Source organism: Seriola aureovittata, chromosome 24 (genome assembly GCF_021018895.1).
Source record: "Seriola aureovittata isolate HTS-2021-v1 ecotype China chromosome 24, ASM2101889v1, whole genome shotgun sequence".
Taxonomy (NCBI): domain Eukaryota; kingdom Metazoa; phylum Chordata; class Actinopteri; order Carangiformes; family Carangidae; genus Seriola; species Seriola aureovittata.
In genome coordinates, this window is record NC_079387.1 from 3,003,820 (window position 1) to 3,029,565 (window position 25,746).

At 42.3% G+C, this 25,746-nt stretch overlaps 1 protein-coding gene across 11 annotated transcripts in view; it reads left to right on the forward strand.

Moving 5' to 3' along the window:
* tns1a (tensin 1a) overlaps positions 1-25,746 on the forward strand; it is an 85,963-nt gene that overhangs the window by 17,450 nt on the left and 42,767 nt on the right. For 10 of the 11 annotated variants that reach the window (XR_008826741.1, XM_056370116.1, XM_056370107.1 and 7 more), the window contains exons 2-4: positions 6,325-6,439; positions 9,874-9,911; positions 25,130-25,168. Coding sequence is in view for 8 of the 11 variants with exons in the window: in XM_056370107.1 (XP_056226082.1) it covers positions 6,325-6,439; positions 9,874-9,911; positions 25,130-25,168 (192 nt within the window). In the remaining 3 variants the exon portion in view is untranslated. Of the gene's footprint in view, positions 1-6,324; positions 6,440-9,873; positions 9,912-16,782; positions 16,959-25,129; positions 25,169-25,746 lie in introns of those variants that run through there. The other variant, XM_056370115.1, reaches the window with a different exon arrangement.

Genomic DNA, 25,746 nt, shown 5'->3' on the forward strand with positions numbered 1-25,746 from the left:
TTTTCTCTCTGTCTCTGTCTCACAAAGGCGCCCATTGTTCCTGACAGAATTTCAATTTGGTGGAAATTGAAAGCAGGTGTGGCTGTGCGTTTTCATCTCGGGGGGGGGGGGGGGGGGGGGGGGGGGGGGGGGGGGGGGAGTGGGTGCAGGACTTTTCTCTTTTCCCGGCCTGTTACTTTCTGTGGGGCCTGTTCCTCATGCTCGACTTCACTGAGTCATGTCGTCCAGTGTTTGGGCTGGTCTTGGCATTCTTTGTCTTTGTCCTTTTTTCCCCAGAGTGACTCATTCGCTCCCTGTCTTCATCTCGTCCATCAGCCAGGTAGTCCCTCATCCAGAAAACCATTCACCTCTTCAGGTCATCCACTCTCTTTCTTTCATACATCTTAAACAGCAGAAAAGCCTTTACATGTAAAGAAGGAATATTTAGTGCCTGATTTTATTTTTAAAGCGACAAAAAAATTGCACCCCAGAGAAGAACATGTGTTCCTTCTGCTAAATTTTACACTGAAAAACACACATTCAGCTAAAAATGTCTCCAACTTCTAACTTTAATCTCCAAAGGCCTGTATTTATTGCAGTAATTGTTTCTATGAGACACTTATTGCACATCAGGGGACACTCGATTAATGGACTACACAGGGTTTGTGTCAAATTACATCATTATACAAAATGATACTGTGGCCTACATCTTTACTCCGACATGCTCCTCTTTGTGTTTTTAAAACCATTCTTCCAATTCATGCAGAAAGATGACTCTAACTGAGCTTTAAGTGGAACCACATGTGGAGTTTTACATTAGAAGAGGCATGTTGGCCATGCATATGGGAATGAAGCTGAAAGTTTGTGTTGACACATGTGTGCAAGAGTGAGTGTGGATTTGAACGTCTGGGCCTCAGTCCCAGATGTAGCTGCTAAAAATGCACCTGGCAAAGACGGGAGGTCCTGACTACAAACATTTACCCTTATCCTGAGACTCTCCGCTCTTGACAGGGCGGGTGTGGGGTGTGTATAGCTTTAGAGGACTTTCCTTTTTTGGGCGGTCAAATATGTTGCTTTTGATTGGGTGATATGCAAATCAAAATTTGGCTTTTCAAACTCTTGAGAATCATTATATTCTGTCTCTTATACGTAATTGAAATATTGGGAGTCCATTTTTGACGTTTGTCAAAATGGCTGCCATCGAACTAAAAGCTATTTACAGAAACAAATTTTTTAAAATGAAACCAAACTTGTGAAACATAAACTGTTGTCTGAACATGAGCAGTGGTGCAAAAACTAAAATTGTGTTTATACTCGTCTCAAACTGTCTTCCATCAACATGAGCTCATGTACTGTATTTATCTGTATGTGTCCTTAGCGGACATGCATGGCTGGATCCACGTTTCTTTTAGGATCATTTGTATGTGCCAGGATTAATTTGTGTTCATGCGTCATCTCTTAGCAGAAGGACAGAGCGGTGCCTTTGAGAGAGTTGTCTCACCCCCCACCACACCCACCCCTCTCCCTCCCTTCCTTTCACTTCCCTCCTGCTCCCACATCTTGGCTCTAAGTGGGGTCGCGGTCGAGGTAGCGTAGTGATGCTTTTCATTAGCTAAGTGCAACTGGGGGAGAGGAGCACAGAGCCCTGATTTACTGGGCCTGCTGTCTATATGCCTGGACACACACACACACACACACACATACACACACACACACACTCACAGAAACACCTTCTTTCCTCTTCTTCCATCCTTGGCTCTTCGACTGTACATTCTATCCCCCCTTTTTTTCTCCTTATTTTTTCCCTTCCCCTCTCTTGCTGTACTTCTCTTTCTGTCTCTCTACATAACTCTCCTCTCCATTTTCTCTCTCCGGCCTCTCCTGGGAGTCTCCCTCGAACACGACACTGAGGACAGGGCTTGTGATTTGTCAGTTTTTCTGCATTGGCTCGTCTTGGCGATGGCTGCTTTCGGATGTGCATCATGTCTGTTGAAATTTCAGTTTTTTAGATCGACACCCTAAATAGTGACTCCAAGATTCCATGACTGTAAATTTTCTGATTTTGGCAGATTTAATGATTACGGCTGATGATGTATGCATTATTTTGTAAAAAAATTATCCTGGCTGAACATTAATGAAGATTTCAGCATGATTTTCTTCATAATACACCATATTGTATTGATAAAGATGATTGCATCTTTTTATATTCTTCTTTTATATTCTTCTACTTGCTCATATTTCTTTCAAACAATCTCACATGGGCAGTAAAATGTAATGATGAAAATCTAAATGCTTTCGTGAGCCTTGCTATTTTGGGAGTGATTTCTGCAAAGGAAGGCCTGTTAGTCAGTTGGCAACAGAGATTACCAACATTTGTGGAAAAAAGAAAGCTGCGGATGACTTGATCTTGAATGTTCTTTTAGCTTTTTCTTGTTATGAACATCAGGGGGGCAAACTGTTTCAAACAAGATGATAATCTGTCGTGGATGGTTAAGACACTGATGGCATTCATTAGTTTTTCTGATTAAATGCCAAATTGTGAGTTTTAGTAACATCTTTACTCCCTTTACTCCATTTTTTCAGAAAATGAGAACCAGTGTGCGAGAGCCAATGAAACTATAAGGGTCATTTCCATTGTAGAAGACTGAGTATGATCTCTCTCTTTCTCTTTGTTGATTAGTTAAGCTGCTGAGGCCCTTTTCCCTCTTGAATCCCAAATGCTGCATGGCAGCCATCCAAGAACCATTTGCACTCCTGTTGTGGCGATACTCACTGTGGGCCTGTGTGCCAGGGCATGCATGTTTCTGTGTGTGTGTATGTGTATGTGTGTGTGTGTGTGCAAACTTGTGGTTGAATGTTTTCTCTCTTCTTCTTTTTTTTTTTTTTTTTTTTTAATCCTACCTCATCCATCATTGTTTGACAGGACACACTGACCCAAGTTGCCGTGGCAGCCAGGTAACCATGGCACCTGCCTGTGACACAGCTGGCTGCGTCTGATTGGTTTAACCGGCGGCTTTGTGCCAGGTCATCTTTAACATCATGGCTGTAGAGTGGCACCGAGGTGCTTCAACTGCTATTTTTAAACACAGCCACTGCAAAAGATGTCGATCTAATTAAGTTATTTACTCTGAAACTCTTTTTCTTTTTAGCAGTTAAAGATGTATCTCAATTTGGATTTTTTTTTTATTCTACTTTTTCACATAGATTTTTCTCCAGGTCAATGAATATCTTGCAACCATACAGACCAAAGCAGATCATCCCATTAGCATTAAGGAAATATTTTTTCTTATTATATTTTTAAATATACATTTAAAATGTTAAAATGTTATAGATTTAAAGATATTTAGAAAATATTTGTCATATTTAAAAAATATTAAAAGATTAAAAAAAATATTTTAATACAGTGGTCAATTATATTTCTTCATTTTGCATATTTTGCTGCCTTTTTGTTTTCCTCCTGCACTGTCATTGTCCTTTTTAATTTGTCTATCTCAGCAGTCCTCCAATAATCCTGATGATATCAGTCTGCTCAGATTACATCCCCTCACTTTAATGAAACTGTGTTGATGCTGATGTTCAGTACATCAACAAACACATGCACGAAACAGGTCATTAATGAGATAGATGGCGGAGTGGTTGTTAATTAAGTCTTTTACAGGAATTATCAGCGCGCCTGTAGCATATTGTTGGTTTGAAGCTACCTGTTGTGATATGCTGTGTCTGGCCCTGTGCAGCCAAGGTCAGCTGTGATTCCTCTCAGGAGCTTATAGCGAGTGTGTCACAGTGTGACAAAAGCCATTAAGATTTAGGGAGATAGGGGAGCGAAAATGCTGAGAAATACACTTCTGTAAAAGCTATGAGCCAAATTGACTGCAGCACATGAAGAGAGAGGGAGAAAAAAAAAGAAAAGAAGAAGCCGTGCAGCTTCAGAAAGTAGCCGGAAAATGAGCTGGAGGGCAGCGAAGTAAAGGATTACACAGCTTACTCTTTCTTTCATCAGTGAGCCTCATCACATCTGCAAACAGTATTAGTAGTAGTAGGCTGCGGCTCACACAGCTACCTGCCTGTAGGAATCGAACCGCCATCTGTGTGCGTGAACGGGTGAATTAGAGGCACATCGTAGAGAGCTTCGGATAAATGTGGAAAGAAGAAATACTTTCTGAAATTCAAACTGGCGAAACTTATGGAAGATTGTGGAAGAAAATGTGCTTTGTGTACACTTATATTTTATTTGTTTCACCTTTGCTTGACAGTTGATTTGATGGGAAAGTGACATAAGGGACATAATTGGAAGCACTCACTGATAATTTGTTGGATTGGCGTTAATTATTCCTGGAGGCGCTCAGTCACTTCAGTCATCCTTTCTAGGTGATAGTTGGAACAAGGTGTCTATGAAATACTGTTTTCACTAAAGAGCACCAAGATTTACAGTCCAGCAGAGCCCAACCCAAACCGGCCCAGCTGCACAAATACACAAAGGAAATGACATCATCATTATGACTCACTGAGGAGGGTGTTCAGATAGAGGAGTGGAGAGGGGAATCCATGAGTGTGTTTGTTCTCCTTGGCTTGACTTTGAGCTGCCGGACGAAGGAATGGGAAAAGAGCAGATTTTGAATTTGCTGTCTGTCCTTGTTGTCTTCGTTTTTTGGGTTTTTTTTTTAAAAATGTATTTGACCTTCAGGAAAAAGAGTATCAAACGAACCCAAACAGCCTTGTAGAATAGCATAAAGCCTGATTAAATCACATGTAATCTCAGCAAGTGGGAAGGAAAAAGACTGAAAAGGTGACCAAATGCATCTGTTTTTGAGTCATTTTATGGAGCTCTCAAGTATGCACTGTCACATTTAGCTGCTCGGAACACAAGTGACCCAGTTACAGTATAGTCTTGGCTGCATTTAGCACGCTCCTGGTTAAACTAATCAAACCAACACTGAGTAATGTTCTGTCGTTTGGAGGGAAAACTCACATTTTAACACAGCGATGCTCTGAAAGTGTTGGAAATGTCACTACATGTCAGATCTAAATCAGATAAGTCATGCGATCCTGCCAATGAGCAGCATGTGCACCTCAACTGCAGTCCCCCCCTTCATCATCATCACCATAATCTTCATCATCCTCCTTCCCCTGCATTTTGATACCTTTGCTTTCAGGGAGGCGGAAACTGTGTCTTCGCTGCTCTGCTCAGGTTTTGGTGCAGTTTCTAGAGCTGCTGTGTCCTCAGGCTGCTATGAAAAATGTTCCAGCACCACCACCCCCCTGACACACACACACACACACACACACACACACACACACACACACACACACACACACACACACACACACACAGTACAGTACAGTACATACACTCACACAGACACACACACACACACACACACACACACACACACATACACACACACACAGGCGTACATCATTCCTAGAGTTTTTTGAGGTTGTTGGCTGCTGTGAGGCTTTTCTCTCTCTCCTCTTCATCATTAATTAGTCATTTAATTAGAGAACTTCAAAGTGAAAACATCCTCTGCTGGTGGGCGGACTGTGTCAGTGTGTGTGTGTGTGTGTGTGTGTGTGTGTGTCGGTGTGTGTGTGTTTGTGTGTGTCGGTGTGCATGCAATGTATTTGCAATATTGTGACACCAAGCCGCGTCAGTTATGAAAGTATGTGATCATGCGGATTAATGTCTTTTTTAATCTTTTGTTAAATTGCACAAAAACTAAATTGTATGGTAGAAAAATATGATAATATGATGTTTATGTGTGAATCATTTGCCCTGTTGCCACTTTTTGTAGAAACTGAGCTCACAAACTTTGCTTTCAATGGTTTTAAGTGTGGCTGCAATTAGTGATTATCGGTTTATCATACCAGCATTATTTTTTAATTGAATCAAAACAAAGAAAAGTAAAAAATTTGAAGAAGAAACCAGTGAATTTTTGGCCTTTTTTAAATGAAACATACTTAAATTATGAATCAATAATCAGTATCTTACCCTGACGAAAGTACTTTCACAATTCTTTACAACAATAAGAAAGTGCTAAATGTATACAGCCTGTTCTTTAGCTCTTGATGGAGGAGGATTGTTCATGTTCATATGAAGAAAGACGTATTGGAAAAAAAAAAAAAGCGAAAGAAAAACATCCATTGTAACAAAGACACAAGTGAACCAGTCAACTAAAACCAAATGCCATCAAAGACAGGATCAAACCCCCATGTGCAGCCCTAGACGAATATATCATTGCTGAATACCAAATGTTTTTCCATTGGCCGTGGACCCGCTGGCATCATTTCAACCCACTCACTCCTGATCTCTCTCTCTCTCTCTCTTCCTTCCTCCTCTTCCCTCAGCCCGACGAGCTGGAGGGCGTCCACACACACACCTTCAAGCTGAAGCCATTCAAGAAGGCCAAGAGCTGTGATATATGCAAGCAGGCCATCACCAAGGAGGGCCTCATCTGCAAGGGTGAGTGTCTGGGATGTTTGAGTTGAATGTTGAATCTGAACAGACGGAGGTGATTTGTGACCAAGAAAGTGAACTGCTGCGAAGAGCCACATTTAAAAAGGCATTCGCGGCAGGTATGGCAGCGGGTTGATACACCTGCATCGATCTTGAAAACAGTCCACAGCTGCTACCAGCGTTAGGTTGTGAATTCAACAGTGAATAGTTCCATCCCCCCTGACATACTTATTTTGTTTTCTTTGCAAATATAAAATGAGATCATTGCTAATATCATAAAAAAAAAAAGAAAGTTTCCAACTCATAACTTCCCCTAAAATCACAAATATTCATCATTTCTGTTTGTGTACAGATCAAACTGATGAAATGAACCCTGTTAGTTAGTGAGCATTAGTCTAGTAAGTGTCATTTTTCATTGGACAGAGCTACATTAACTGCCTCCAGTCTTCATGCTAAGCTAAGCTAACCACGCCCTCGCACTGATGTGAAATTGTAAATGGAAATCCTCTCATTTCACTTCCAAAAAGAAGGGAGAGAGTTTAAGAGTATGTTACCATATTTAATGTCAGAATATGAACACAATGTGAAGTCTTCAGATTCCCTGTTTGGTCCAACCAAGTGAAAATCTGAAGTTTGCGATGATAGAAATTGTTTGTGGCAGCTGTTGTTGCTGCTAGAAACATAAAGCTGCATCAGTCGATGTCAGCGGAGGATTTTTCCCGGGAAAGGCCTCTCAGATATCAGGTTTTTACAACAGCAAATGTAGGTTAAATCACCGTTCGTCAATTTTTGATGGATTGCGCCACACTCCAAAACTGCTACACCTTTCAAATTCCATATGTACTCTACATACGTCTCTGTCAAAGTGTCTCTCTCTTTTATTTGACTGCAGTATATATATAAGTGCAGTATATGGCTGCACTTTCTTCCCCCTCTCCCTCCCTCCCTTTAAGCCCCAGCCTCCAGTCTCTTCCTCCACAGTCCAGTCACATGTTTTTGATTCTAATTTTAGAAGAACTAAAGGTTTTATTGTCTCTCCAAGAAAAGTCCGGGGGACATTAACGTTAGAGGACTCCCGGGCAGCCTCACATTTTCCTCTCTTTCTTCCTTCTTTTCTCTCCCTCCATCTCTCTTCACACACTTTCACTCCCTCTCCCTTTTTCTTCCTTTTTGAACTACAAACACAGCGTCTTTAGCAGAGGCAGAGCTGACAAACACACAGAAGCCCAGCAGTAGGAGAGCGGGCCTGTATGGGGCTTTGGCTGAGGATTTGCTGTTAAAATTAGCATGGCTGCTGCTGCATTAGCCTAGATAAGAGGGAAAAGGGGGAGAGAGGGATGAAGGGTGGGAGGGGGTGGGGGGGAGCTAGGCGGGATAAAGAGAGAGAAATTGGGGTATGTGGGGATTGAGAGATATACATGGAAAACAAAGGAAAGAGAGTGCAAAGGGGAGCATAGGAGAATTACTTTCCCTTTCATCCGTCTTTTGTTCATCCATCCTCTATGTTAAAATACAGGAGAGTGCATTAAGCTCTCCCTGACAAATGGTAAATCTTCAAGTCATCCAGCTAAAAGCTCAAAACTGCCTCCTTAAGTCCTGCAGTGGCAATATGTGCAGAAACTCGTGCTTGTGTATTCAGCAAAAAATGACTGTGGCGTATGTTCCCGAGCAAAAACCTCTGGACACACGTTTGTCTAAGCGTCCTTCCTGTTCTTTGCGGTTACAAAGACGTGTTGCTAGGTGCCCCATGAAAAGGCCACGTTGCTAGGTTGCTTGCGGCCAATAAATAAGACGTGGCAATTAGACGATGTGCTGCGCATTCGTCATCTACATCTTCTCATTTAACCTTCCGCGAGAATGTGAACCAGCATATTTCCCGAAATGTTGCAGACCGTACCTGTAAACCTTACTGATTCGTTACAAATTCATGCTGTGCAGCCAAACATGACTCAGATCCACAGAACTTAATTTTAAATTCTAATAGAGATCCCAGATTTTCCAACAACACCTGCAACGTGTCAAAAATGTCAAGTATGCACACGCGGGCTTTCTGTTTCTGGTTTGTTTACTTGGTCTTTGCATGTTTTCCTTTGCTGTTTTCTGAGCTGAAGCAGTGTGAGATTAGGTTTGCACCTCCTGTGGATAAGTGGGACTCATTAACAGAGTATAAAACCATACGATGATAATGAGTCCCTTTGATGCCTGCGTGGATCGGCTCCATGTTTCCAAGATGCAATGCAAAGAAAATTAGTTTTGGGCAGTTCTTTGCATAAACAAAAGAAAGAAATGCAGTTCACGCAGTTCATTATGGATTTAATGATGCATTTAATATTTGGAATTTATACTGAGGCTGCACAGACGTTTCTTGAACGTGATTTCCGAGCTGTAGATGTAACAAATACTTGAGTTTTACAGCAAGTTTTATGAATTCCCCCCATGTCAGCACAGTTTTAATGTGTTAACACCTTTCAGAGTTAAGTGAAAACTTTTACACTGGTTTGGACAGCTGCTTCTCTGATTGGACGGGCAAATATTCCCTTAAAGATTGACCATCTCCAAATAATCACCAATCAGCACTCCACATACAAAATGACCAAGTAATCCATTTATCACCATTACACAGGATTACCTTAATTAACCCGGAGAGTGTTTTTCTAACAGTCTCCTTCTCCTTAAGACCACCCAGAGAAAGTCTTTCACCCCTCTCACCACCCAGCACCCACACCACCGTCCCTTTTTTTATTTCCTCACTTGTTCTGCTCATATATCACAAACATACATTTAGACACACACACACAAACACACACACACACACACACACACACACACACACACACACACAAACACACCACCTGGGGACCACCTAGGTTGACAGCAGGTGTGGAGGGTCAAGGGTCGTACCTGCCCAGACGTCAAAGTATGACTATTACATGCCTTGGAGGTCGACACACTCTCGCTCTGTCTCAGTTTCTCATGATGATATAAAAAATTTAACTTGTCTAATTCATACTTAAACCTCTTTTAGGAAACATCCACTCATAGTTTAGAGCTAATTTAACAGCTTTTTATAACACGTTTCTATCAGTCTAACACCTCTGTGTAAAAGCTTGTTTGCTTTATGTGGCCACTTGGGGGCAGCACAACAGCATGTTAGCGTCTCACACACACACACACACACACACACACACACACACACACACACACACACACACACACACACACTGTGGACTCAGCAGAAATGTTCAGTTCAGAAATATCAAAGGGTTCTTTTTCTTTCTGAGCACTTCACATGTAAAACAGGTGTTTACTCTTTGTCATGCAATTGATCTCCCGTGGAGATTGTGCTCATATTCGTGTGTTTTTACTGTTCAATGACATTCAGCTGTGATTCTTTTGCCTGTTCTCGCATGTTTAAATGACATTTGTCTCTTTTCTTCCAGCGTGCCGGTTGTCCTGTCATAAAAAATGTGAAGTAAAGGTAAGACACTTAACATCTTTTACTGCTTATTATTACTTGTTTTTTTGTTTTTTTACCTATGCAACATATGCCAATATGTGCACATCGACACTGCCACACTCACATGCAAATTCATACTTCTATGCAAGCTCACACCCATATTCATCCATGCATATGTGTATTTAACAGACTTTTTTGTTTTGATATATCTAAAATACTTCTGCAGTACAAACAACGGTACATTCATAGATTTATTTGCACAAAAAGAAGTGACGAGAAACATTGTTCATACACTGACTGATAGAAAACAGAATAATGTGAGAGCATCATGAGAGGAAGTAAAGCCAACGTCGCTGCTTCCTTGCATCGAATCGCGTATTCAACGTTTCCACCTCTTCACAGTCAATCTCACCACATTTGATCCCAATCTGCAGTGGAAAGGGGAAGAACGCACGGGGGGGGAGGAAATGAAAAGGAAGGAAGGGAGGAATGAATACCCGAGACAAGGGAGGAAAAGGGAGGAGGGGAAGAGCGTAACAAGTCTATTCTTAGTGGTTTTAGTTGTGACTGGTGGGGAGAAATGTTGTAATGTCTCTCTTCTTCCTTTCCTCTCCTGTCTTTGCCCCCCCCCCCCCCCCCCCCCCCCATTCTTACTTCCTACCCCCTGTTCCCCCAAAAACATCCCCACAGCCATCGCTGTACCCAAATATTACTGTAGGAACAAAAGCTGTGTGTTCCCGAACCCCTCCTGAGTGAGGAGAACTCTGCCAAATACCTCTAAAACCAGGCAAAGCCATTTGTGGTGGCATTTGGGGGAACAATCAGGACAGCCAGAATCATGAGTCATTCATTCTGGTGGTGATAGACATTAGACAGGAAATGTTTTTGAAGGAGGAGGAGCAAGAGGTGTGTGTGTCTGAGATGAGAAAACGGTGGGAGGGGCAGATAATAGTGGATAATAATATTGACAGCAGCAGAGAGATCATAAAATGTTGCCACAAATTCTCTAATCCTGCTAATCCCAAAATTGGATAACATTTATGTTGGCTTCATCCAATCAAATGGCCCCTTAAATAAATAAACAGGATTGTTTCAGGTCGTAAAAGTGCGGAAACGTCCATTCTTTGTGCAAATACAAGTGTGGATTCAGGCTTTCTTCGGCTGACTCCGTACAGACCTTGAACAGTAAATTTGTCATGAAGCACGATGAGGTTGTCGCCGGCGGTTTTGTAGTTCACCAGACTTGAAGATAACCGCTGCACTGCTGCACTGATTTCATTTCATGTGTTTATTATTTCACGCTGCCGCAACTTCCCTTTTTTTTTGTTTTGTTAATGCTGTACAGTAACCAGGACGTGAAGAGACAGTTGTCTGAATGTTTTACTGGTAGTGTTGTTACGTTTTATGTTGCGTCTCTATGTTTTTATGTCATTTTGATGAGTTTGGTTTTAATGAGTGTTTATACTAAGTATCTGCACCACTCCCACTATCCCTTAATGGCTACATATGCTTCACATAATGAAGTCATTTAATTGCACTTTAGGATGGACAAAAGTAATGGAAAGTACTTAAAGGTCAGAGTTAGTGCTTTCATAATTATGTAATGATTTAGATGGTTTTAAAATGAAACATGTTTTTTAATAATCATATGCCTTTACAAGGTAGATTCTAACATTTATCAGATTCAGTTTCTTTAAATGACTGAAAATACAAATTTAGAATAAAAGGGATTTAGTTCCCTAGAATAATACTCATATGTGTTTGAAATAGCATTTAAACCACCTGTCTGGAGGAAACAGTTGACAATACTATTGAGCATTTAAATTAATATTTAAAATGTAAAAGATAATTAGAAATGTTTACAGATTTGATTTGATTTGATTTATTTTGTGGTTTGCCACTCACAAGGTTCTCAATGGTCAGCAGTATTCTGGCACATAGAAGCATTTAGTGACATTTACTGACATCTGATGGTGAGCGGAGGAACTGCAACCACATGGAACGGTCTACTGTACTGTAAGTGACATCAAGAAATATCAAGTAAGAGTATCACTGTTTTATCACCCTGGTAAATATTGTAAGAGCACAGCTACTTTTTTCATTTGCTTCATTAAACCGAGGGCATAAATGTCTTGTGACTACGAATGGAGGAGGTGCAAAGTGAGTTTCTGAAGCAGATATACAGTATGATGTTCCTTTCACTTGGGCAGTAAAGAATCTGATTTATTGCACCTTTGAAACCCATAAAATATTTTGCCAGCGTCCCTGTAATCTTGTTGTCAGTGCAGCGATCAGTGATTTGTTTCCCTTTCTCAGCCTCATCCTGCTAAACTTTGAATATCTGTGACCGCATGCGGTTCCATCATTAACTCATAAAGCTTATGAAAATGTCTTTGCAGAACATCCAAGAGACAAATGTCCAGTAATGTGCCTTGATGAGGAATGGCTAATAGTTTCTGGCTACCCTTCATTTTCTGTTTTCCTTTCCGTCCAACCGCAACCATCTCTGTGTGAACGTCTGTTATTGGAGCCCAGAGAACGCTGCGACAGATGCGTTCCTGTCCCGCAGCGTACAGGAGACGGACTGTGGTGACCTCAATGTGCTTCTTATGGGTGTCTGCGTTGAGGTGGAGGCTCGTAGGGGGAAACAGGGGACGTTGTGGCTGGGATACTGCCTGAAAAGCTGGCTGGACACCCAAGTTGTGGGTTGGAGACAGAGGCTTCTCTGTGAGACGGGAGTCTGGTGTGTCGGGTCTTCATACCTGACTCACAGGCTGTGGGTTCCCTGAGGCATTTTCAGTCATGTAGGGGAAAGTTTGGTGCAATAAATTAAATGATTTTTAGTAAGAATTTAAATTTATCAGAGGTACAAACTACTCGCTGGTGGTTATTAGGCCTTGGACGTGTTGAAATTAAAACATATCTCATGCAGCAGTTTCAATGGCTTAAATTGTGAGCCTTTATGCATATTATAGATGTATGTCTACTTGGGACAGGCTGGTGATTTTCTCTCTCAGACTGACTGGCTTATAGGATTTTTTTTAGAGACATATAGACATTAAAAAATGTCCAGCGACCCCTTCAGAATCAACTTCAGTCTCTTTGCAGTGGTCCTGCAGATAAATCCTCACAACCTCACCTGCGGTTTATGTCCAGCACAGCAGTGTGTGTGCGCCCGTTTGACTTGTACATCATATATGCGTGTCATCGCCATGGCAATTTGCATGTATGCCATGGTTATCTCCGACTGCTTTATTTAGGGTCACATGTAGACTCATGCATTCCCAGTGCCTGGATTCAGAGTTCAGTTTGCACTGTTGCATCATAGTATGCAATCCACTCCGTCAGTAACATACCGTCAGTATCCGTGTATGTCTGTTTTTCTTGTGATGACTGGATAGCTGAGTGTCTGTGCAGCTCTCTGTTCTCTCTCACCCTCCGTGGAAACAAGCCCTCATTATTCCTTATGATTTATCCCTGCCATGTCTTGGAGGAGCCTCCTGGAATGAGGCTGCAGTGGTTTGTGCTGTTCGGGTTGGAAGACACAGGCGAGGTTTGGCAGGGAAAGGTAGGGCCAGAGAGGAATGATGGGAAGAGGTTGGACAAAGACGAGCGAGAGCGCAAGAGGTTCGAATACTCCTCATGTAAACAACGGCGCAGGAGAGTGTCGTGACTTCATTTTATACAACTGCTGTTTACATGTTTGTGTGTTTCTGCTGAATTCAGTGTGGTCTTGTTTGACATGCCAGATGTGCTGCTGCTGCAATTCTACCTGTCCCACCAGATAGATTTCTTTCTTGTCTGTATCTGGCAAGCTTAGATTTTGCTCCAAGAGTTGAGTCTGGAACACATCACGTTTAATTGAGGCAAGTTAAGCTGTGCATCACAAACAAGCAAACTGTGAGGAATCGATAAGTCTTTTCATGACTCAGTGCTTCCCCCGAAACTCCAAAACCACATGAAAAAGTGCTTCAAGTGGGTGTTGTAGACATCAAAAACAGCATGATTCAGTAATTGACTGGCCTAAATTGACCCTAAATTTTCTGATTTTGGAGATAAGTCTGGAGAAGAGTGACATTTCTTGACTTGCAGACTTCTTTTTTCCAGTGTGAAAGAGCCCAATGGCTGCGAGTCGAGTGCAGGAAGGGTTCATCTCTGAGCAAAAAGAGAGACCTGTCAATCATCTATTGTCCAGTCTACTTGGATCTGTCTTAAGCAGATTCTTCAATGGACCAAAAATAAGTAGGGATTGATACATGCGAGGCCAGTTTTTTATTGTGTTCTAATAATGACAGTAAAGGTCAGTCCTGGACCAGGTAGGGAACCGCTGACCTATAACCCAGATTCGCCTCTGGATTTAGAGACCATTTCTAAGTGCTACCACCCCGCCACAGCATTCACTGTTTTCATCATTGGACCACTGGCAAGTTTTTTGTTCAGCGAGTATATTTAAAAATCTCTGGACTTGTTTACTTATCGCTGCAGTCAGCTGGAGCCGAACAAAGTGCCCTCGCAATCAGGCTTTTCCACTTCCTGCAGTTGTAGATGTTCACAGATCTTGGAGCAGCAGCGGGAGTGAAACAGGACGACTTGGAAGTGAGTCACAGTTGCAGTTCGAGATCAAAATAACAGCGGGTGTCAGAAATATCAAAAAAACGAACGGAGCATATTCCTGTTGATGCATTTCGACTTCACAATCGCACGGATAAAGAGCAGCGTTTTCTGCAAGCATCATATTTTTATGCCACATATGCATTGTTCATAGTAACCTTTGCATTCTCTAGTGTGTCAATCAACAATGGAGCAACCTGTTGGGCGTGAAGCTTCGGTAGTGCACCCCTTGTTTTAAAGTTGTTAACGTTCTGCAAATCCAGTCACATGTCGAATTTCTATTTTTAGAAGATCTAATAACTCCTTTGTCATACAAAAGAAAATCCTGGGGATATTATTGCTGTGAGCAGACTGAGATGGTCTCGTTTAATCTCTAGCGGCCTGAAAATCCCTGCCTGCCAGCTCACTCTCTTCTTACATAACACACAAACACTGATGTGAAAGAAACAGCTCAGCATTTTAGAGAAAGAAAGAGAATCGGAAAACTCAGGCTCTGCACCTGTAAACGTCAAACTGCTTTTACCGTTCTAAACTTGACTTTAAAGCTGATTTGTTTGTCTCTGAGTCCGTTCACGCACATTCCAAACTCCACTAAGCCTGACTTTAAATAAGCCGGGCCCTCCTCCGGTGTAGAATTTTGAGGTCAAGTGTTTTGAGGTTTAGGTTTTAATCCTGGCGTCTAACATTTTAATCCACATCCTAACATCTGTGGATGTGTGAAAACTGAGAGAGAGGCCTTTAATTAGACCTCTGGCAAATGATATGCTCTATAAAATGCAACCCAGAAGTTCCTTAATGTTACAAGAGGCACGGGTGCACCCCCATTTTATCACCTACTGTAAAACTTGGGACTATTTATTTAACTCGGTCTAAAGTGATCAGTACATGTGATTTGAGTTGCTAAATTTACTTTTTCCCCCACCAGGATTCCATGACTGTTTTTTAATAGTGTTGTGGAGGCTTTTTTTCCTTCTAAGGTTCTCCTTTTTTCTGCTTTATCTTCCAAAAGGAGAAAGTGCATGGAGCAAAACCAAAAACACAGTAAGACGTGCTTAGAAGCAGGGATGAGGAGCGCTCAAGAATGTTGGCATGGAAAAGAGAGGAGCCATCCAAGCATGAAAGTGAAAAAGGTAGAGCAAGAGAGAGAGGTAGAGGGTGAGGGAGAGAGAAAATGATGGGATACACACACACGCACGCACGCACACACACACACACACACACACACAGAGCCAAGCCTCCTCATTCCTCTGCAGCCCTTCACAGAGGCAAGTCTGTTTCCCCGACGCAAACACGTCACATCAAAGAGCCATCACAGCATGTCTCCATAGCGACGCCCTTCAGCGGTATAGATGCAGCGCAGTGGTCGGGAGATAGCACTGGCAGACAAACCGTACGGGCGACCTAATAACCGGGTGCTAGCAGATGACTGATGGCCCAATTTACCTCGGTACTGGTCTGGAGGTCAAGAGCTAAGTTCACCCCAAAACCCAACGGGAGGTTGGCAAATACTTCCCTCCCAAGTACTTTAAAAAGTATGGGTGGTATGTGCTGAACTAGTGTTTTTGCTCTTGAGTCATTGTGCATGTTACAGACGGCAACTGTCAACAGGAAAAACTAGGGCTCCAAGATTCAGACAGTCACCATTTTTTTTTTACATATTTGGGTTTTAATTTTTTAAAAAAAGAATTTGACAGAAAATGTCAGCAATTTTTTTTTTTTACATGTATAGCATATAAGTCCCATATGTGTAAGTCAACATCAGAATTTATTACTAGCAAATATGAGCTGAAGAATTTTTGCAGTGTAGAAACAAGAACAGAAAAGTTATTCTCTCTCTCCCAGTTTCCCTCTCCCTCTCTCTGTCGAGCATGTGTCAACAACTACAGAGAAGTCTGTGAGGAAAAGAAGGCAGGGTGAAGAGAGAGAGAGAGAGAGAGAGAGAGAGAGGGAAACAGACAGAGAGAGCTAGCAGAGGGAGGGATACAGAGGGATACAGTTACTGTCTGCCCCCGGATGGCTTTTGCTCTCTCGTTTTGGGTACCGGAATTGTAAGGAGCCCCAAGCCACTTTCTTGGCCTTATATAGCGTGTTTCAAAACTTCTTGGCAGTTGACAGGGGGAACTAAAGCCAGCAGTATGAAGACTGTATCCTGGTCCTGTCCAGAGGCTGCACAGACATCCACATGCGCGCACGCATTTACACAGAATCGAGTTCAGTAGCTCTCTGGCACGCGTTTGGGATTACTGCTGTTGTTTTGAGTGAGAGGGGTGGAGGAGGAGGAGTAGGAGGAGAGGGAGGAGGAGGAGGAGGAGAGAGTCTGTATTTGGTAGGCCTACTCCCTCTCTTGCCCTCTTTCTCTCCTGGAGGGGGGTCTGAAGGCTGGGAGAATGAAGAGGTAGAAACAAGGCAGAGGGGGGAGAGAAGAGAGTGTGAGAAAAAAGTGGCACCGGTGTGCAGGTAAGAGATTTTCAGATTCAGAGTCTTTTTTAAGGAGGGGGTTGGGGGGGTGGGTGGTTGATAATGTTCAGTAAGTTATTTAAATTTCCAATTCTTTGCATTCTTTCATGTCTTAAAATAAGTCTTCAGAAGGATGACCTCAAGCTGAACTTTAGTGTTTGTAGCTCATAAAAAGGCTGCTGGAACCCGAGTTGTGCAGCTACTACATGAAGGGATTCTTGGATGTCACTTCAGCTGAAAATGCTTTTCTCTGCATGTTTTTTGGATGTAGGCTAGTCCGCTACACACTCCTGGGAACGTTGCTCCCATGGGAGCGGGACAGACAGAGTTCATGTGAGTTGCCGTTTGAGGCCCGGGAGCCTTTTCATGACCCGACGAGTCGTGATTTGCGGCGGCAGAGTCAGAGAGAGAGAGAGAGAGAGAGACGCAGAGCAACTGGGCAAACACGTGTTTTCTCTCTTTCAGCGTAACATGCATCTGCTTTGGCATCGCAAGAGATAAAGTAGAGCAGTTGGTCAAGAAGAATGTTTGCAGGAAATGTCTTCTTTATTTCGGTTTTTCTTATTTTTCTTCGCGCTGTCTTTGCGTTCCCTTCACTTTTTCTCACACTTTTTCTTTCTGACACCCTTTGAGAGAGGATGCAGACTGATGACGGCAATCACTCACCTCTGACGTTGAGCTAACAAGAGGATGGCAGTTAAACATGAATGGTCAAGAGGTCGCAAGGCTTGTATGTCCTGTCTCCCACTAAAGAGCCAAAACAACAGAAAGGAATGCAGTTTCACTACCGTATCCAAAATTAAACACCTTTCTTGTCCATACCAAAACACTTTCTGAATTTCATTTGAAGACATGACATAACTTTGAACCTGCTGCTCTTGCCCTGGCATCACACTTTTCAAACCAGTCATGAATCTCAAGGGGAAAATGCTCGACTTTCTCCACCTTGTCCAGAAAAACCCTCTTTAACTGCCAGAGGAGCCGTAACTCATGTCTCCCTCGTGTCTCATAACATGAAGATGTTCTCCGAGAGTGATGTTTTCGAACGGCTGCTTTCCCTGTAGATCCATCCCTCTTGAACTATTTGTCTCTTCCATCCGTCCTTCCCATTCCTTAATAACATACCTGGTCTCCCTCTGGGCAGTTTATCTTTTGACACATCAGAGAAGTGAAACCTTGGCAGCCTTAAGAGAAATGTTGAGAAAAAAAAAATACCATAAATTGCAGAAAATCATCTGAAGAGGTTCAAAATAGAAAACTTCACACTTGGCAAAAACACAATAGAAATTCCTCTCACAAGTTTGTGCAGATAAGAAGTTTGTTTTCTTACGTTACGCACCACACTTTTTATTTTAATTTTAAGATATTCTACTGTATGTTTCATGAGAAGAGTGACTGGTAAACTGTGAAAACTACACTGTGATCCTCCAGCTGCATCATCTGTAAAGTATGTAGCAGGAAGTGTTATAAAAGCAGTAGTGAGCAGGGGAGGATGGCATTTAACATGCAAGCCTGAATTAGTCAAGACTGGGCCCACTCACTAACTTATTTCTGTCAATAAATGACTGGCAGAAGAGGAAAAATAAAAAGCAAGTTTAGATTAAAAGGGAGTTTAAATACAATCCAAAGCATACATTCTGTTTTCAGATTTACACTTGTAAGAAAAATACAGATAAAAGCGTGAAAAGAGGCTTTTAGAGACGTAACTGCAGCAAAAGAACATTCAGGAATCCTTTTGAACATGTTATGTTCTTGTAAACCTATATTTTACTGCACTTTTCTGTGTGTATACCATTGATTTTGGCTTGGCGTTATTTCTTTATTCTCACTTCACTGTGCTATTAGTGGTCAAATGAGAGTAAGCACCCTGCAGCCACCCCTAATTAAACAGGAACGGATAGGCGAACTCAGCCCGGAACAGACCCATCAGCACCGTCCAGCATCGGCTCCATCCAGTAATGATGAAAACATGCTTGTTTTTGACTTCCATAGAAGCCGGGCCTTTTGAAGTGTTACAAAATTGCTTTCATTTTTTTTTTTTCTGTTGCAAATGCAACTGTTTCCCACAAGTGGAAACCAAAGACCTTGCAAATCAGGTGAGCTTTGGTTTTAAACATGTGCCAAATGTTAGACTTCTCCCACAATTGAAACCGCAATTAAATGACCTAACATTTATGATATGCAGTCATGCCCCTCTCGCATAAAACTCCAAGGCAGGCTCTCAGATTTGGAGGTTTTCAACCTGTGTCCAAAGTGAGCCACAATTGCACATCTGATATTCATCATTTCTTTGTTTAATGGGGTATTTTGTCGTCTGTAGCTCGCGGTGATTTGGTTGTAAGCAAAGCAACCAAGCCAAAGCCCACTTACCACTCAATGTGGCTTGACCATGATCAAATAGCTGCTTCCTCAGTGATCCATGGTTGTTGGACTCTTGCACCTCCACTTGATGAAGTTCCTTTGGGCCTCAAACCCAACATCGGCATGTCGGTTTCGAGGCGAAATAATGTCAGTGCCTTTGTTGGATGCAAATCTGAGCTCACTGCCAATCAGAATTGTTAAAATAAAAAGGCGGTCCACGATGATGAATCTCATAATAAATATCCTCCTGTATGTTGTGGTATATTTTGTCTGAACCATTTATAGTAGAAGCAAACACTTATGCCTGTCGGCCAGTTTTTATGATTCTTTATGGTGTGTTAACCATGTGGAAGCGATTTAGCTCTTGTGTGAAAAATATACCCCTGTCTTATCCACAAGATTTAAATGGTGGATTCCTCATGAGGAGCCGAGGAACTTGCTGCTTTGGTAAAAATTGTGTCACTGATAAAGCATCCAAAGAGCTTCGAGGGGTGTTTGTTGTCCAGTAGCAGTCTAGTCATTTGTACAGCCATCACAGGATGGTTTTCATGCTGTGGGAAGAGCCCTGTTTGTGTTGCGATAGCCGGTGTTGATGGATGCCAGTGGAAACAGCTGGCGGGCAGCGTGTTCTTCTTTACAAAAACAATTATTTAGACTTTCTGTGTTTACACCAGCCCTTTTCCATCCTGTTTGGGTCCAACAACAGTTAGACTTTCATGGTCCAACCCAGACTGAAAATAGATATTAACCAAGTAGCTTAGATACGTCACAGAATAAGACGTTTACAGAGTGAATTCTCTGTTTTTAAAGGAAATTGAATAACTGACTCTTTTATAAATGATAGATAGCATTTTAGTGGTAAGACTTTCCCACGCAGTTTTCTTTGTTGGCAGCATTCTGTCATTTATTTTGCTGTTATCTTATGACTTCTTGATTTAGCTCTCCTTATAAATTCGTCAGATATTATTTAACTGCTGACGGCATCACTCGACATCGCTCTCCTGCCAGCGACACAATGCCACCCAGTCGAACATGGCGAGGTACATACTTGACATTATGTCAAAATGTCAAAGCAGGAAAGGAACACGCTCTCCGCCATCACAGCGCTCAGCGGATTTATTAGCCCTCCAAGTAAAACAGAAACCCAGCCGATGTATGAATCCCTCCAAAGGGGCTGTTTGAGCTTCAGTCCTTATTTGGCCCCCGTTTGGAAAGTGAAGAATTTACTTTCTCAGGCAAACTGCCATCAGCGCGGCAGTGGCTCTTGTGTGGGCAGGAGGAGTGCTTGAGGAATTTTGAGTGTGGTTGGACCAATGGCGGGCTTATTTATTGGAGCCAGGGAGATGATTTATGCACAGTGGCAAACACAGGCTTTCTCCCATCAGTTAGGCTGAAGTAGATGAACCAAGATCAGAGTGATTACTGCTCAGCTAGAGTGGTATAAGGGCAAAAATCAACTCCTCCATACAAAAAAATCAGTAAAATGTAGAAATGAGAAAAATAAACCTTAATGAGTACCCCATGCAAGATATCAAAAATATTCGAATCTCATCTGCAAAAATATTAAATTTCATACTTTTTTATGTGTCAAACAGCACAAAACTAAAACATTAAAGGCACTGAACATGCCCTCATTGTCTGGAAGAGTGCAAACCAAGCGTACAAAGATTGCTGAGCAAGCCAGCCATATTTCTCCTTGCTTATCAGAGGATGCTTGTTCAAGCCTGTTTGAAGTGTGTGAAAGTGAAGAGAAAATGGTTCATCACTACCCTGGTTGAACTGCAACCTGTTAACTCATTATACACATGATTCAACCCAGTGGACCAGGCTCCAGAGTCGTGCTTTGATATCCTGCGCTCTCCATCTCCATATAAACCCACTTGAGCAGCAGTTTTGCTGAAATCATCAAAGTTCTCGCTGATCCGCGCCCTCAGTGTGAGGACGAGGGAGGAAGGAGAGGAAAAAAAAGAAAAGAAAAAAAAAGACGAGGGCAGCTCCGTGAAACTGTTGAGACGCACCTGACACATTTGACCCTTGTTGCAGGCTAATTCAACAACGTCCCGCCTCGGCTCACCCCCGTTTGCCCCCTAATGAGGCCTCTCGGCTGGGTTGAGATTGCGGAGGGGCCCCCCCTGGTGACTCGCTTGACTCCTTGTTCTAGTTCAGTGGCTTCCCAGACGCCCCTCGTGACTCGATGAGATTATAAGCTGTCTGTTTTAAAAGCCTAAACCCACTATGACTCTCTTTCTATTTGCGGTCTGCTGGTCACTTTGCTGGGACGTGATTTGGGAGATGTACGCAAAGGTCAAAAAAAAGAAAGTCAACTTACATTTTATCTGACAGATTGAATCAATTCTTAGGCATCAGATGATAAAAAATATTCCCCTATTTTAGCATTTATGTGGATTTTGGTGCTCTGGTTTTGACAGATTTTGAGATGGTGCAGATGGAGCAGCAAAAACAATTACTGATGGATGAAGTTCAGGTGTTAGTCTGGCCCGATGCTGAAGCATGTGGCAGGGCCTCTCGGAGATTCCTGCTCTTTCATCCGTCTGAGCGGGTAAAACCCATGTGAAGCCTGTGTTACTCCGGCTTTCAGCTGCACCCACCATATATGGATGAACTCAGGGAAGCTGTTGTTCTCTTGCTTTGTTGCACAGTGATGCGGTGAGGATGTTAAGTTACACCGAGACACTGTTTGAAGGAATGTAACATGCGATTATGAAGTTGGTGTCTGTATTATATATCTCCCGCCTGAACAGTAACAATAGTTGCAAGCAATGTTCAAGCAGAAATATGTTCCTAAAGGAAAAAAAAAATTGTGATTCACGTGGCTGCTGCTGTATGAGGCCAGTCGTCTGGTCTCTCTGGATGTAAGCGTACAGTAGCCGCTGAGACTCAAAGTCATCACTATACCCTTCTGACCTTTAGATCAATACTGGAGGGAGTCATCATTGGGACATTTGCAGGCGTATGCTACAGTACAGTGCACAGAACAGCACTTCCTGTCAGCTGTGATAATAAAGGCAGATGCTCTCGCTACGAGGCCCCGGGGGCCACTGGGACCGGCAACACTGATATATGAATGTCAGTGTTGGCCCCAGGTAGTGTCGGAACAGTAAAGAGCAAAGCATGAGCTGACTCGCCTCTGGCTCCTGATACTAGCGACTTCATGTACTGTTGGCCTCTCTGACAAGCTCCAGTGCAGTTGTCGGGTTTTAGCTGCATTGCTAAAGGGCGCTTCAAGTTACAGCAGCTGAGACAGTGAAAAATATCATGGGCGTTTTTTTTTTCATTCATGCAGTTCTCATACACTTCTCGACACAAAAACTGAAACATCAGAATGTTCACGAAGGTGGGATTTCCTGCAGGGTTGTTGCATTGCATTAGTTTAAACTAGGCAGTTGAGTGCATCTTTGAACAGGTACGTTCATGCATGCATCCTGTATCACCTGACACTCTTCCCTGAATGTGGCACCTGCAGGAGCAACAGTGTATCTCGTTCACTTTATAAACCCGGAGATTCAAAATGACCCCAAAGTAGTCATGCACTCTCATGCATCTGTATATGCACTTAACAAGAATAAGATTGGACTGGCATTTTATTGAATACTGGCCACTGATGGTTTGAGCCACATAAATCTGGTCTGTAATAATCTCAAGTGACATTTTTTTTTCTGAACACTGCCTTGAGGGGGATTTTTGACTGAATGCTTGTAAATTTTAGCTTATAAAGTCATATTTCACGGTATTAAAAGTGGCACTTAACATGAACTACTGGCTGTTTTTCTGATGCAGTATTGTACATACATAGTACATATGCATTCAGCGCATATTAACATATTATGGTCCCAGCAATGGAACATGGAAATTAGCACAAAAATGTGTAACTTGTAGGCTCGCTTGAAATATCTCAGTACACTCCTGGTCATCTTTCTTCATGCTTTTACCGTAGCATATAACCATATCAGCAGTAACTGGTGAACTGATGCCATCACATTGCATATCATCATGCACTAGGTGGGATCTGTTCTGCTGCTGCTGTATTCTGATACACTTGATGATAGTATTACAAAGTCAATGAGTCTTTTGTTTTCCCAGAGCAAACTAATTACAGCGGCTTCCTTCCTCGCCTGCGTCTGTGGCGTGCTGATAGCGCGCACTCTCGTCCCGCTGCTCGTAAACATCCATCAACTCACAACACGTTCGGATACTGGCCCGCTGCACGCACTCACTTTAACCGTGCACACGTATGCATGAATGTTTATGTGTACACACGAAGGTAAATACAGTCAAATGGAAGTCTCTCAGCTTGCCGGAGAATGACTGTTTATGCATCATAATGAGTGATTTGTTGTGCAGAGGGCAATGCAGACTATTAGGAGCCACTATTGCCTGCCATGGATACTATGAGCAAACTGTTTTGAGAGCTGAATTGTCCTGTGATACCCTAACTGCTATTTAAAGATGCTACATGCAGCCTTGCAACATCAGGAAATCAATACCACTCTTATTTTGAGGTGATATTATAATTAGGGGACAAGTGATACTGTTGCTGGGAGGTCTGGCAACAGGTACTCGCCCAGCAACTCTGCATTTCATAGTACTGGTGTGCCACCCAGCTGCATTTATCAGGAAACCTACTGTTGTTTTACTGAAAAGAAAACTGAAAAAACATGTTGTTGTAAAGCTCATAGTGAGGACGGGATGCTGTTTCACAAGACAAAAGGAGGTGAAGTTTTCATTTTGTCAGGAGTAGACCCAACTTCAGTTTTAACTTTTAGTTCAGTTCATTACCCAACTGGTACCAGATGTCAATGTAACAAGATGTTGGACTCCTGTTGGCTAATTAACACTGTGACGTTTGGCACACGTTGGGTTTTGGTCACCTTAAATCACGACTAGAATATGGGCATGAGACGTTCGGAGGACGTTGGATTTTATTTACTCAGCAACACAAGTTCAAACCAAAAAAATATCTATGTCAGCTGTCGTCAGTATTTTATGTCCAATTGACTTTGGCATCAGACGTTCTGACACTGCCTACAACGACGTCGGTGGCCAGCTGCAAGCCTGCAGGGAAAATACATCTGCATCTATTTTAATAATCGACTAAATGTTTTATTCATTTTTCAAGCCACAATATAAAACATTTTCTACTTTTCTTTATCTTATTTGATCATTAAACTAAAAATCTTTGGGGTTTAGATGAATTTTTCTGACATTTCATAGACTAAGACAAACGAGAGCAGGTCAGGACAGCTACGTGATGTTCGTGATGTTGTGTTATGCGTGGATTCTCTCACACAGACTGACTTGCGAAAACATTGTGCAAAATAATTTACAGTCATAGTGTAATGCTTCAACCCGTCAGTGAACTCATCCTGTGAACTGCGGTGAATTGTTTTCGGACTTTTACAGGAACTATTGTGTTTCAGTTTGAATTCAGTGCCAGATGTGATTTTGCCTGGAATGGCCCTGACATGTTTCCCACGCAGAACTACAGTCAAAAGGGACGTTTTTTTTTTTTTTTTTAAAGCAGTGGTTATTTCTGTACTGTTGAGGGTGATTTTGGGAATACTCAAGCATTCAGGAGGAAAGATTCAGAGACTCTTCGGAGTCTCTCCCTCCCTTTTAACACACAGCACTAAAGTACTTCAGATTTGAGAAGATGCTTTTGGTATTTGTCCCTTAGTCATGGTTAACCTTTACTTCTCTCTGCCCCCCTCCTCTTTTACTGTCCCATGCAGATATCACAGTCGTCATAATGCCTTTCTTCTCTTGTCTCATCTCTGTTTCTTCTTCCACAGGTCACCACATCATGTCAAACAACTACCAACTATGAGGTGGTGAGTATGCCGTGTGCATGTCTTGTGTGTTTGTGTAGCATGTGTGTGAATCTGTGCACAAATGAGACCATAAAGGAAACTCTTAAAGATCTTGTTGACCTCTGAAATCCCTGTCGTAATGCTGTGAGCCTTCCTGTCATTGTGGCGGAACCACTCACAGGGAGCGCTGTGAGGTTGACGCTGGAGGTCATAGGTCAGAGGCTATAACCACGAGGGCTTCCTCCGTTTCCTCAAGGGAAAATCCTGTCAAAGCAGCTCTAACAAGACACATTCTGAATACTGTTTTCAGCTGTGGAGGGGATAAGAATTTTATGATGATGATGATGATGATGATGCCAGTGTTATGGGGCAGTTTCCTTTAGGTGCCTTTAGTATAGTAGTAGTTTTGTTGACTGAGCTGTCAATTTTGTCATACCACCGTCCATAGTTTACATATTCTTCCCTTTTTTTAATCAGTATTTTCTCTTCTGTTATTCATTGGATTTGGCCTGGGCACACTGCAAATAAATGATATAACTGTAACACACCTAGATATCCAGGATGGACTGAGAAAGTATCTTAAATCACTGATTTGTTCT